Source organism: Anticarsia gemmatalis, chromosome 14 (assembly GCF_050436995.1).
Source record: "Anticarsia gemmatalis isolate Benzon Research Colony breed Stoneville strain chromosome 14, ilAntGemm2 primary, whole genome shotgun sequence".
Classification (NCBI taxonomy): domain Eukaryota; kingdom Metazoa; phylum Arthropoda; class Insecta; order Lepidoptera; family Erebidae; genus Anticarsia; species Anticarsia gemmatalis.
In genome coordinates, this window is record NC_134758.1 from 6,834,226 (window position 1) to 6,847,662 (window position 13,437).

Here is a 13,437-nt window from a genome sequence, read left to right on the forward strand (position 1 = left end):
TAAAGGTGTCTCGCCTAATCCCGACAAAATAAAAGCCATCGAAGGTCTTCCATCTCCCAAAAACGCCAAGGATATAAAATCATTTCTAGGCTTAGTCGGATACTACCGCAGATTTATCGAAAACTTTTCAAAGATTACTAAACCTCTTACTTCTCTTTTAAAGAAGGACGTTAATTTCCATTGGACGCAAGAACAAGAACTTGCTTTCCAAACGTTAAAAAATAAATTAGTCTCAGCACCTTTGTTACAATATCCTGATTATTCAAAGCCATTCATTCTTACCACTGACGCATCTAATTATGCCATTGGAGCCATTCTTTCCCAAGGTGAAATCGGCAAGGATAAACCGATAGCCTATGCGTCAAGGACCTTGAACAAAGCAGAAGGAAACTATTCCACAACGGAAAAAGAACTTCTAGCTATTCTTTTCGGTGTGAAAACGTTCCGCCCCTATTTATATGGCTACCAATTCAAAATCGTTACGGATCACAGACCTTTAGTTTGGTTGTTCAATGTCAAAGATCCAGGTAGTCGTCTTATACGATGGCGACTTAAACTAGAGGAATATAATTACGAAATCGTCTATAAACAAGGTAGACTAAATTCTAATGTCGATACTTTATCTAGATATCCCGTAAACGCCTTAACTTCTAACTCTAATTTAAATAAATCAACTTATGAACAATACTTCAAAAAGCAATTTTTAAAAATCGCATCAAACAACGATACTGTCATAGAAGAGCATAGTCAATCCCTTCATTTAGCCAAACAAAAATGTATAGCATGCCCGATGTCTCTGGACCTTGATTACTCTATGCCACATTGTGAGCAGTTGTTATCACTTGTAGAAAATGCTGACGAGTTACGCGCTCGTGAACGTGAACTTGAAACCGTTCACACTGTAGATTCTAATAATAGAACGCTTTATTTTCTTTATACTAAAATACATCATTACGACGAAACAAGTTATAAAATAATATATAAATTACTTATGGAATTACGGAACAAAATTATTTCTAACGAAAATTATGAAAAAGAATTAGCTATATCCGATTTTTCAGAGCCTTTTACAAAATTAGTGTATGTTAAAATTTATAATATGATATCGTATATTTTCCATGGCACTCAAATTAAAGTGCATATCTATAAAAATAAAATCATATATCCTACTCCCGCTGAGGTCCCGAATATTTTAAAAGAAAATCATGGTACCACTATTGCTGGTCACCCAGGCGTAAAAAGGATGTACAATAGGATAAAAGCATCCTATTACTGGAAATCTATGCGTTCAGATATTGAACGATTTGTAAAAGATTGTAGGCTATGTCAAATAAACAAACCTATGCGCTCTTCAAACAAAGCACCAATGGTCATTACCTCCTCCAGTACCAAACCGTTTGAGAGATTAGCTCTCGACATTGTCGGTACTCTGCCCGAAGCTGGCCTTCAAAAATTCAGGTATATACTAACGCTTCAGGACGATTTGACCAAGTTTTCTTCCGCTTATCCTATGATAACATGTTCGACTGACGAAGTAGCACGAAATCTAATTCATTTCTTTTCTCTATTCGGTTTTCCAAAAATGATTCTTACTGATCAAGGTACCTGTTTTACCTCCGATCTCTTCAAACAATTAACAGAAATTCTTAAAATTAAAAATCTATTTTCAACCCCGTATCACCCTCAAACTAATGGCGCTCTAGAAAGGAGCCACGCCACTCTCAAGGAGTATCTAAAGTCGTTCGTAAACGAAAATCACGACGACTGGCATTGCTATTTAGCGACTGCCATCTTGTCCTATAATACAACGCCTCATTGTACAACAGAATATACTCCCTTTGAGTTATTATTTGGCCACAAACCTTCCATACCCAGTAGTTTATATGAATCAAATGATAGCACTACCTATCACGACTATATTCGCGCCTTACAATACAGGATGCGTTTTGCTCGCGAAAGGGCCTTAGAAAATATAACTAAAAGTAAAGAAGCATCAAAGAAATATTATGATACAAATTCCTCATCTAAAACTTACAAAGTCGGCGATATGGTCTATTTAAAACATCATCATAGGTTAAGGAAAGCCTTATCTCCAATTTGGAAAGGTCCCTATAAAATAGTAAAAATTCATGGTAAAAACAATGTTTCTTTAAGCATAAATAGAAAACATGTCAAATATCATGTTAACGAAATTAAACCAGCGTGATTTGCCATTGTTACAGATTGGTTTTGGCTGACCCCATCGAATATATCTCTCATAGTCCGGGTATATACTTTGACCCGTCATCAATTGCATATTTTTACAACGACTTCTGGAATGTGATAACTCACGTCGAAGTCGCCCCTATCAAACCTTATTTAGATAAAATCCAAAAATCTATTTTAAGTGTATCTGCTTTCTGTGAAAAAGCAAAGAATTTAGCTATAATTTCGTTAGATTGTAAAAATGCGATTGACCCTTTAGAAATATTAATTAATGCTAATTTTCTTAAGTATAACTCTTTATCTCACCTTATCTCCGAAAGATTCAATGATCGTTCTAAAAGGTCACTCGAATTAGGTGGCGAAATATTAAAGTTCTTTTTCGGTACTCTAGACGCAGATGACGCTAGAAAATACGATGAAGCTATTACATCTTGTCAAGAAAATGAAAATCAAATATTTTCCCTCATGAAGGACAACATACACGTCGTTCAGTCCACCATCAATAACTTTAATATTTCCATACACAAATTAAATGAAAATGAAATTAAATTAGATAAGCAAATACAAAAACTTAATTACATATTTACTGAAAATCATAAAACAAATACTAATTTAATGAATATTGAGAAAATTAATTCCCTATTTAATGTCTTAGAAGGATCATTATTGTCAATCTCTAATATTCTTGATACAATTTTAAATTCTATTTTATTTGCAAAGGCAAATATTTTACACCCCTATGTCCTATCTCCTACAAAATTATATAACGAACTTTCAAATAGTAAACAATTTAAATCGAATGTTGAATTTCCTGTTACCTTATCTTTACAAAATATACATAATATTATAGATCTGTCACAATTAATTGCGTATTATTATAATAATAAGATTATGTTTGTAATCCAAATTCCTCTGATTAACCCTATGAGGTTCAATGTGTACAAAAACCTACCGTTACCTACTCCTCAAGAAGGTAATAACTTTTTAACATATGTATTGATTCACCCATCTAAACTCTATATAGCAATAACTGATGATAGATTAAACTACGCAATGTTAGATGATATAACTAGTTGTAAGAGTGTCAATACAAATTATATGATATGTCCTTTACCTTCTATTCTGTCAACGATCAATAATCCTTCCTGTGAGTCAAAACTGTTAACGGAAGTAACCTTGTCACTTCCTGATATTTGTCACAATAAGCTTATTTATGGTAACATTAATATTTGGCAAAAACTAAATAATGGAAAATACATATTTGTCCAATCCAAACCTAATAAGTTAACATTAAAATGTAATCATAATATTAAAGATTATTCTCTGCAAGGCACTGGCCTGTTATCTTTGGAAAATGATTGTATTGCGTATTTCCAAACCTTGCAATTCTATCCATCACATACTTATAAAAGAATTTTACCGAGTCAATTGTCAATCAATTATGACATAACAGAAGATGATTGTTGCAAATTTAATATACTAAATGACAGTTTACACGAAATTTCTCCTATTTCATTGACAAACATAGATTTAGAATCATTTAAATTAGCTTCGCATAAATTAGACAGTTTAGAAAACCAGATAAATAATGTAAAGAATCAATCTCACATTATTAAATATGGTCATTACTATTCAACATTAACTTATGTAATAGTTGGTATAATTGTCATTTACTCACTATATAAATTATATAAAAAATGTTTTGCTAAATGCATTAACCCATCCTGTTGTATACAGATATATAACCATTGTTATAATGATAGTAAAAGTAGTAATGAAACTTCAATAAATCACTCTATGGAATTAACTAATGTATCCGAAAACTCTGAAGGATTTGACAGAAGGTCAATTCAAAGCTTACCTGAAATTGAAATAAATAAAATGAATAAGAATGTAAAATTTAGACCTTTTGAAAAATCTAATCGCAACCTAAGCATTTATTAGGTAACTACTTATAATTACTATCTCTAATCTATATTCTAGAAGTAAAATTTACTTTTCTATTTTGTTTCATGATTTATCTTAAGTTTCATTATATAAAGTGATCTTTTATATATATCACTATGATTTTAATATAAAACTAATGTTTTCTATTTCTTAGTAATAACTTTAATGTTTATATGATTGTAAAACTCAAGCTCTTGCACGCTGTTTAGTTTTTAAAACTTCGCGTTCTTCTTATTTAAGATGAAGCTCCGTTTTCAAGGGGGGACGTGTTATATCCGAAATTAGTTAATAAGTTTTGCTGTGCAAGCAATACATAATTATTATAAAAGCATCACCGCCACGCGGCCAGTAGTCAGTTGTTGTTAGCAGTTAGCATCACTCAGTAATTCCATTAACATCTCCCGGGTGCAACGGTTTGAGTTCGTGTAGTAGTGTAATTTTGGGTCTCTTAATAAATATATTTCGGGTTTTAATAAATAGTTTTTTTTAAAAACTCGCTAAGGACTTCGCGCAAAACAGTTCGTACACTTAAAAAAACTATACTTTAAGTATTTAATAAAACTTTTATAAAACATAGTGTTACCGTTAGCATCCTTGGCTTCAAGTCCATCTGCTTCGAGGACAGTGCAGCCGAGCACAACGGTGGGCGGGCGCTCGCTGCCGGCTGAGAGCAGTGCGCGAGAATGCACGTCGGAAGATATCCTGAACGCTCGCCGCGCATGCTCTATCACTTCTTCTTTGAAGGCTGCGAACTGCCCATCGGGAGCTGGAGCCCCTACTGCATTCTCTATGCAGTACAGCACCTAGTGACGAGAATCTTTAGATTAAACCCTAGTTTCGCACAGGTACTTTTATAAGACGTCCACATCAGACTCCATGATTACGACAATAAGTATTTAATAAGCTTTATGTGACTTAAATTACAATACGACGGAAACAAATGTATTATGAGAATACACAATAAGAATATTTCACTGATTAATCACTAATGGAGATATAATTTATCTTGTCAGCCAATTATACAATATCCATGAAATAGACGTTCTATTTATATAAACCTTTATAGCTGTCCATAAATTGTATCAAATCCTATCCACATGGACTGGTAGTTTCATTCTAGTATGTGTACTCGTAGTAATATATTAAATGCGTACAATATTCGAGCAAAAAAGTGAGTGTACGAGTAACATGTGTTCACGTGCGACCTACAACATACTACGTAGGTACCTTTTCAAAATGGACTCCGTAACGAAAAAGGCTGACGTGAAAGAATGTACGACGAAAAGACGACTTTGCATGTTCCAACGTTGTTACGCAAAAGACAGAGTATTCAATTAGGGTGGATATTCTATCTTGTACCGCTCTACTAAGATACCGTAGTATTATAAACTTATTACAAAATTCATTCAACGGTACAAAGAACTCTTTTATTATAGATCTAGCATCAGTACTTTCTTTTGTTCACAATTAATTACAAGAAAAAAAAAAGTCTCTAAATACACGGTGTAAATTAAGTAATCAAGCTTTCAAAATCTGTTATTCGCGAATTTACATCAGACTAACTAGACGAAATCTTTGTAGGATAACTTCTCTGTAAAGTTAACAACTCTTAGGTTTCGCTAATTACGAAATTAAGTTAGTTGTCAAAGTTGGTTTAGATTAAATTAGTCGGAAAATCTCCAAAGGAAACAGATAAATATGTAGATACTGAGTAAAGCACTGATGAACAGTCCATAGGTACTTCAAAAACATTGTTAACTGTTTAACTAGTACGTAATTTATGCGTTTGAGTGATCAAAACAATGAACATTCACACTATTCGACAGTTGAAACAGAACAGTAACAAACACTTGGAATAGTCCGTATAGCGTTCACAAAATATGCAAATCGTGTGACTAATACATGTCAATTATCACATTCATGCATATTAGCCGTCACATGTGGATTATTGGCTTACTTGCCTTATTAATAACACGCTTATTGGCTTATTTGTGAATTGAAAGATTCTCGATACAAATTTATTGTTCTCATAAAACTGATACAAAACTGCTTCAAGTTTTGATTGAGCAACGGAACAGTTTTTAATATAAATGTCAACTGCAGAAAATCTGTTTTACTTGCAACGTTTATTATTCGTTTTATTGTCCTCTTTCCATTACAAGACTTATGGACCAAGATCCCAGAGCTGCCAGACCTACGTCATTTTAGCAAAGCTGAAACTTTGAGGATTGTTAGTATAAAGGGTCTGTTAAGAGGTATGCACATCCACTACCTTGAAAGCGGGGCCGTTTCTGAGGTAGCGCGGAGTGAAGGTGCGTAAAAAACGACCCAACCCACGTTATAGTAGCAAAGTTGGTTTTCAGATATGTTATTAATGATATTATGTAGAATTAAAATTGACTATTGCCAGACCGTTTCCCGGGGCCATTACTTCTGCCAGACGCCTTAAATGTTATAAAAAAATGAGGTCAACTACGTCATAGTAGCAAGCCTAAATTTTATATATGTTATTAAAGGTACAATTTTAAGACCCCTTGTATGCGGACAGACCATTCCGCGGGGCCCTTCGTCCCCTAGACGCCATTAAACTTTCCCTATGAGTGCGAGAGTAAGAGCATTATTCATACGCATAAATGAAAAACAATTGAATTAAAAAAATAAAAATTGAAAAATTATTGAATACTAACTGACCCGCGCATCTTTGCTTGCGTCACTTAAGAGAAATAGGTCAAAATGTTACATAAACGGGTTATGTAACATTTTTCACTGGTACTCTGCTCCTATTGGTCGTAGCGTGATGATATATAGCTTATAGCTTTTCTCAATAAATAGGCTATCCAACAGTAAAATATTTTTTTATTCGCACCAGTAGTTCCTAAGATTAGCGCGTTCACACAAACAAACAAACTTCTCAGCTTTATAAAATTAGTATCGATTAAAAGTACTTGGAATGTTTAGGAAGATAAGTAACATTATTTCAATTATTAATATTATATTATATATTATATTATTATATTATTTTATTTCATTATTTTATTATTTCAATATACCTACTTGTAACTGTTTTCAACATCATTACCTACATTTTTTTTTACAGAGAATTCAAGTAACAATGACGATGGTGGAGATGATTTAAATATTCAATTTGATGAGGGAAGTAAGAGCTCAGATAATGATGATGATGATGAATGACTACAATTTTTTTTTCATAATTTTTGTGAATAGTGTAAACCATATCTATTTTTAAAATAATTCCCAAAATAATGTTACTTATCTTCCTAAACATTCCAAGTACTTTTAATCTATACTAATATTATAAAGCTGAAGAGTTTGTTTGTTTGTTTGTTTGTTTGTTTGAACGCGCTAATCTCGGGAACTACTGGTCCGATTTGAAAAATTCTTTCAGTGTCAGATAGACTATTTATCGAGGTAGGCTATAGGCTATATATAATCACGCTACGACTAATAGGAGCAGAGTACCAGTGAAAAATGTTACAAAAACGGGGATAATTATGATTCTCTTATGTGACGCAGGCGAAGTTGCGTGGGTCAGCTAGTCTATACTAATTTTATAAAGCTGAGAAGTTTGTTTGTTTGTGTGAACGCGCTAATCTCAGGAACTACTGGTGCGAATAAAAAAATATTTTACTGTTGGATAGCCTATTTATTGAGAAAAGCTATAAGCTATATATCATCACGCTACGACCAATAGGAGCAGAGTACCAGTGAAAAATGTTACATAACCCGTTTATGTAAAATTTAATAACATATATAAAATTTAGGCTTGCTACTATGACGTAGTTGACCTCATTTTTTTATAACATTTAAGGCGTCTGGCAGAAGTAATGGCCCCGGGAAACGGTCTGGCAATAGTCAATTTTAATTCTACATAATATCATTAATAACATATCTGAAAACCAGCTTTGCTACTATAACGTAGGTTGGGTCGTTTTTTACGCACCTTCACTCCGCGCTACCTCAGAAACGGCCCCGCTTTCAAGGTAGTGGATGTGCGTACCTCTTAACAGACCCTTTATACTAACAATCCTCAAAGTTTCAGCTTTGCTAAAATCACGCAGGTCTGGCAGCTCTGGGATCTTACTCTATTATAAAATACTGTGATTTTATGATTTAAATAATAGTTAGTAGTTATTATTATCAATCAGATTATGGTTTCCGGTAAAAAATTGTCATTATCTCTTATATTATATGAATAAAATATTTGGTTAACATATAATAATTACCTACATGGAATAAATTTCTAAATGCAGTTTAACCCACATCATTGGTGCTGAATAAATAACAGGCTTATTATAAATATTAATGCGCGGTTTACCCTAAATCCTTTTGTGAATTATACAATTAAGTACGTAATGAAATACGTGATTTGTTAACGAAACATTTAATTTCCACAATATTTTATTGCATTTCGTGTAATATATGTATATGCTCAATCCTTCGACAAGTATATGAACCACAATACAACGTTATTGCAGACTCTTTTTACATTTTTCTAGTCGCACGTCAACGATATAACGACCTTGGTCCTGTCTCCCGCATTTTCATCGGTCACGTCAACCCTTCAACTCCAATTCATTACAAAATACCTTAAAAATAGGCGTCCCTAAAGATTCTTAATAAAATTTTGTGAAGGCCAATAAAGCTGGGTACCTACTCAATTTTTTAATCTTATTTCAAGCATAAATTCTTATGGCTTCGTTTTAGCGAACCTTTTTTTGAGATTTGTGAATTGCGTATTATAAAATAGAATATTTTTTTACTAAGGCATTAAATAAGTAAAAAGATATATAAAAATTACCTCTGTGTATAAATGTTCATGCTCTTTATGTGACAGTTGAGCTGACACGCTGGGAAGACCAAGTTCATGCGGTGCCGGCGGTGGTCGCTCAGCTCTCGCCTCGGCGAGTCTCAGTGCTGCGAGCCTCCTGTTCTCTTGCCGCCAGGCTAATGCGGTGAAACTCTCGAAGTATGACCCATCCGTTTCTTGGACACTAAATACAAAATGAAAATTCTAATTAGTCAGCACCTAAGGCTAAGCTATATACGCTCCACGAAGCCAACAGGCACAAAATTTTAATTACTTATTTCGAAATTACAGCAGTAGATAAAGCAGGAGTTTAAGGCATTTTTTCCTTGTCTAAGAAGATTAAAAAGTTTAGTCAAAGTCTCTATAGAAAATTACATTAAATGAAAATTCCTCAGTGTTATACTGGCCGCTTAGCGTTTCGTTTGTTTAAAAAGACGGTTTAGAATTCTAGACTATTTCAAATTCTTACCTAGAAGTAAGTACGTCAAATGGAAAAGTTTAAAATCGAATCGATATGATGACTATGAATACGAATTGATTTTAAACTTATTGCATTTGATTCACGTTTACAGTATTTAGCTTAAGTGCTAAGCTAAGTAATTAGCCAAATAAAATATTATCACGTAAATCATTTCGAATTCATTAATACAAATATACTTAGGATCATTTCGATGTTAAGATATTACGAGGAAAATAGAATAAGTGGTATTAAATCGTACTAATACTGTTGGACCGAACTCAAACCATTTGACGAGCCTTAGTTACGTGATGCGGGTTGCCAAGGAAAAACGATACTCTACAGCTTGGTTACCGTGAAAACGGGACTGTTTTATGATATACCTATGTTGCTACCTATTAATAACTCTCGTGCGTCAGTAATTAAAACACATGCATTATAGTAACAAGGAAAAGGTCAGTCAATCAGTCCTACAGGTTTATAAATAGGCACTTTTTATTGTTTTTCGCTAGAATATTACTGAATTGTGTCAACTTTTACATAATATGTTATGGCCAGTAACACAATACATGTCTTATCTCACTGATATCCATTGTCTCTGAGTGCATCACAAATGTTCTTAAAGACTTATAATCTTTTGTCACAATCTACATCATAACCTACTTTATATTGAACACGAATTTCCCATCTTAAAACACTAAATCACAACTCGTATTCTAGTGTATATAAGAGGATTCAATACAATCGTAATAATCGCAATAATTATGTAATTATTATTTGGCTTTTGTATTAAAATTGGTAACATTTTCTTATTTTGGATTAGGTACCAAGTATAAGTTAACATAGGCTTCTTACTTATATCGTAAAGGCAAACGAGGTAGATTATGAATTTTACGACAAAAGATATCAATGTTGAGCTTCTATCGACAAAGATTTTATGACACGTGCCTCGATATACAATAATAAACAAGTTATTGCTGGTTCATTTGGTAGCAGAAGACAAGGAATTAAAATATTGTTTGAAAGTATAAAAATGTATTAAAAAATACATTCAGTTTTTACATCATTGTCACCAAATTTCACCGTATATTAAAGTTAAAATCCTCTACCGAAAATACATCCCGTTTGATAGCAAATAATCCATCAATTACACTGTGACAATGCATAAAACATTCTGAATATTAATGCAGTAATGCCCGTAAATACACTCCTATCATTTCAATCATTTTATTAATTTATCAAAATTAACACAAACTGACGCTCTCGAAATTCATTAAATAATTATTACGTTAAACCGAACAAAGAATTTGAATTGGTATTTAGTGGTTTATAATTTGTTTTAAACGAATAAAGCAGTAGTACGATTCTGTACAGTCTGTACTGTCGAGTATAAAAAGTTTGACATTTAAAATGTACTGCCAAAATAGTTCCAACGACGCCCGTTAAAGGCGCTGAACAGATTTTCATAAAAATATTCTCGATCTCGCGTCAAAAACCGTTTCTTCTGGCGTGTTCGGATAAACATCACTTCATCACTTCGTGTATTAATGTGATGAAATGTCTTCTACACATAGCGCATCGTCTCGACTTCAAAAAGTGGTCTGCAAGAGGAGAAGGCCATCAAGAGTTATTGCAACCAAGAAAAAAGCTCATCCAAGATTGATTCAAAGATGATCTTAACCTTTGATCGATCTTGGATGAGTTTTTGGTCGACTAATTTCATGTCTTCGACATTGTGAGGGAACGAGAGCTTCAATTTTGTTATCCACTGCAGTTTTTTCATTTATGACAACTTCTTTGGATTATTTCGCAAAACTTAAATGGACTGGACGGCAATACATAGGTGGTGAGCAGGGTTTTGGATTCACCCATACGGTATCACCGTCAGCTATCAACTTTAATGGAACCAAACTGGTCATAAACGTAATTCGCAGATTTGCTGTGATTCTGAGAGCTATCACATCTGGAGAGTTTAAATACGTGCAGAAATTTAAAGAATACGCTAGAACAACCGCTGAAAAATACTTGGAATTGTACGATGGGTACCTACTGCATGTCTTCAACCGTCCACAAATTGTTGATTAACCGAGGGGACATAATTGCAGTTAATGCTATTGTAACAATTGGAAGTCTTTCGGAAGAAGCTTCAGAGGCCCGAAACAAAGATTATACGAGGTTCAGAGAGCAACCATTCGAGGAGGAGTAATACGATTATGTGATTTCTTAGAATGTTTTGGTCTAAGCATAAAAAATATTGTAAATTACACTTATTATAGTCGCATTTAAGCATAAAAATGTATAATAAACAAAAAATATTTTTTGAAAATTTTGCCGATTTTTAGAAAAAAAATCGCAAGTGATGCCGCGATATAAAGTATGTCAAAAATTCACAAATAAATAGTACTATATCAGTGTACGAGGATATAACGGCCAACCTTGCGATTCCAGAGATATTCTCATTTTTCATGTCAGCTCCATACAAATTTTTCTTAAAAAATTTATAACTCTTCCATTTGTGCATACAATTACTTCATATGTCATTTTTTATAACAGTAATGATCAGCAGAAGTCATTTCCAGCGAAAAAAATAATATTCACGACATCGAGATCCTATGTCTTCTACAGCCGATTTTCGATCCACAGTGCGTCGTAGAAACTTTTTTGGCAGTACATTATAAATGTCAAAATGTCGATAGCTAACCAGTTGTCGGTAGTCGATAGTAGTAAAAAATCAAGCTACAGATTATTGAATCGTATTGATACTAAAGCCGTTGAAAAAGGTTTGTAAGCGAGAGGTTTTCTTTAACAAGCAAAGGCGTACCTGTGGGCTGGGAAGGTATTACGTAAGGGCTACATAAAGCTTGTCCGACGTGCGGATCGGAAACGGCTGACATGTGCGTGACGGTCAGTTTGTTCGTTACACTTACACATTACCCACAATAAAACATGCCGCCAAAACGTGCTCCTATTTTATGATGCTATTTCACATAAAGAACGTTTCTAAATTAGTTTTTTTTTTATAAAGGCTATACGACGTCGACAGAACTAAATCAATTTAGCATTCAAACTTATTGATCAATGAGTTCAGAAATACAAAAAACAAATATAACTAGGGTCAATTAATTTCCTATACATATTTGCTTTCTTTATATGTATACGAGAGACAATTTACATGAAGGTAAACCATAAATCAGTTTACAGTTCGCTGAAGCTTTTTGACGAAACATTTTTAATGGACCTTTTACCGCAGCATGATATCACGAAGTAAATAATTTTAAAAACCACCAGCTTTAAAATAGCATATTAAGTAACAATAGTAAAAAAAATAGGCGACCAGTTCAGTGAAAAATTATCTGAATGCCATTAGCAATAAAAATACATAAATAAAAAAAACGTAATGGCATCTTAACATTTTTTTCAGATTGTCATCAAAAAAGGTTGACTTTAGTAAAATCGTAACTTTTAGTCGCAAAGAATTCTGATGACTGAACACGAAGCGTTTAAATTCTCCTCAGTATTATTATTTGTCTGGTCGAAATATTATTATGCATTTACATATTTCCGACATTTTTTTAAAATGTGATTGCTACAGGCAATCATGCTACACAAAAAAACTAAAATGCCATTTGCGAATTACAAAAAAACTTAAAAAAATAAAACTTAATGGCATCATAATATTTTTTTCATGAGAAGTGGCCAGACCTTACTTTTATGCATTGTTCGTGGTTCAAAACGGTTGCATTAACTAAAACCCCTTATTTTAATATACAAGAATTTTATTGACTAATGAGTTAATTGTTAATATTCTTGTTATGATTAATATTTCATAGGTTTATAGAACATTTTTTCCGGTTTTTAGAACTAATTTAGTATTGGTCATTCAATCATCACTTTGTGTCAAACTGCCACATAGACTGAAGTAATTTTTTTTATAGATATCAAGCGTGACGGATTAGCTGAGTACCTACTACACTAGTTGGCTATTTTTTATTGCATAGCA

General features: G+C 33.1%; 1 protein-coding gene across 1 annotated transcript in view; it reads right to left on the bottom strand.

The window, feature by feature from the left end:
• unc-13-4A (BAI1 associated protein 3) overlaps positions 1-13,437 on the bottom strand; it is a 66,418-nt gene that overhangs the window by 33,801 nt on the left and 19,180 nt on the right. The window contains exons 4-5 of the mRNA XM_076123003.1: positions 8,972-9,164; positions 4,736-4,955 (exon numbers count right to left, since the gene is read on the bottom strand). Of these exons, the coding sequence (XP_075979118.1) occupies positions 4,736-4,955; positions 8,972-9,164 (413 nt within the window). The remainder of the gene's footprint in view (positions 1-4,735; positions 4,956-8,971; positions 9,165-13,437) is intronic.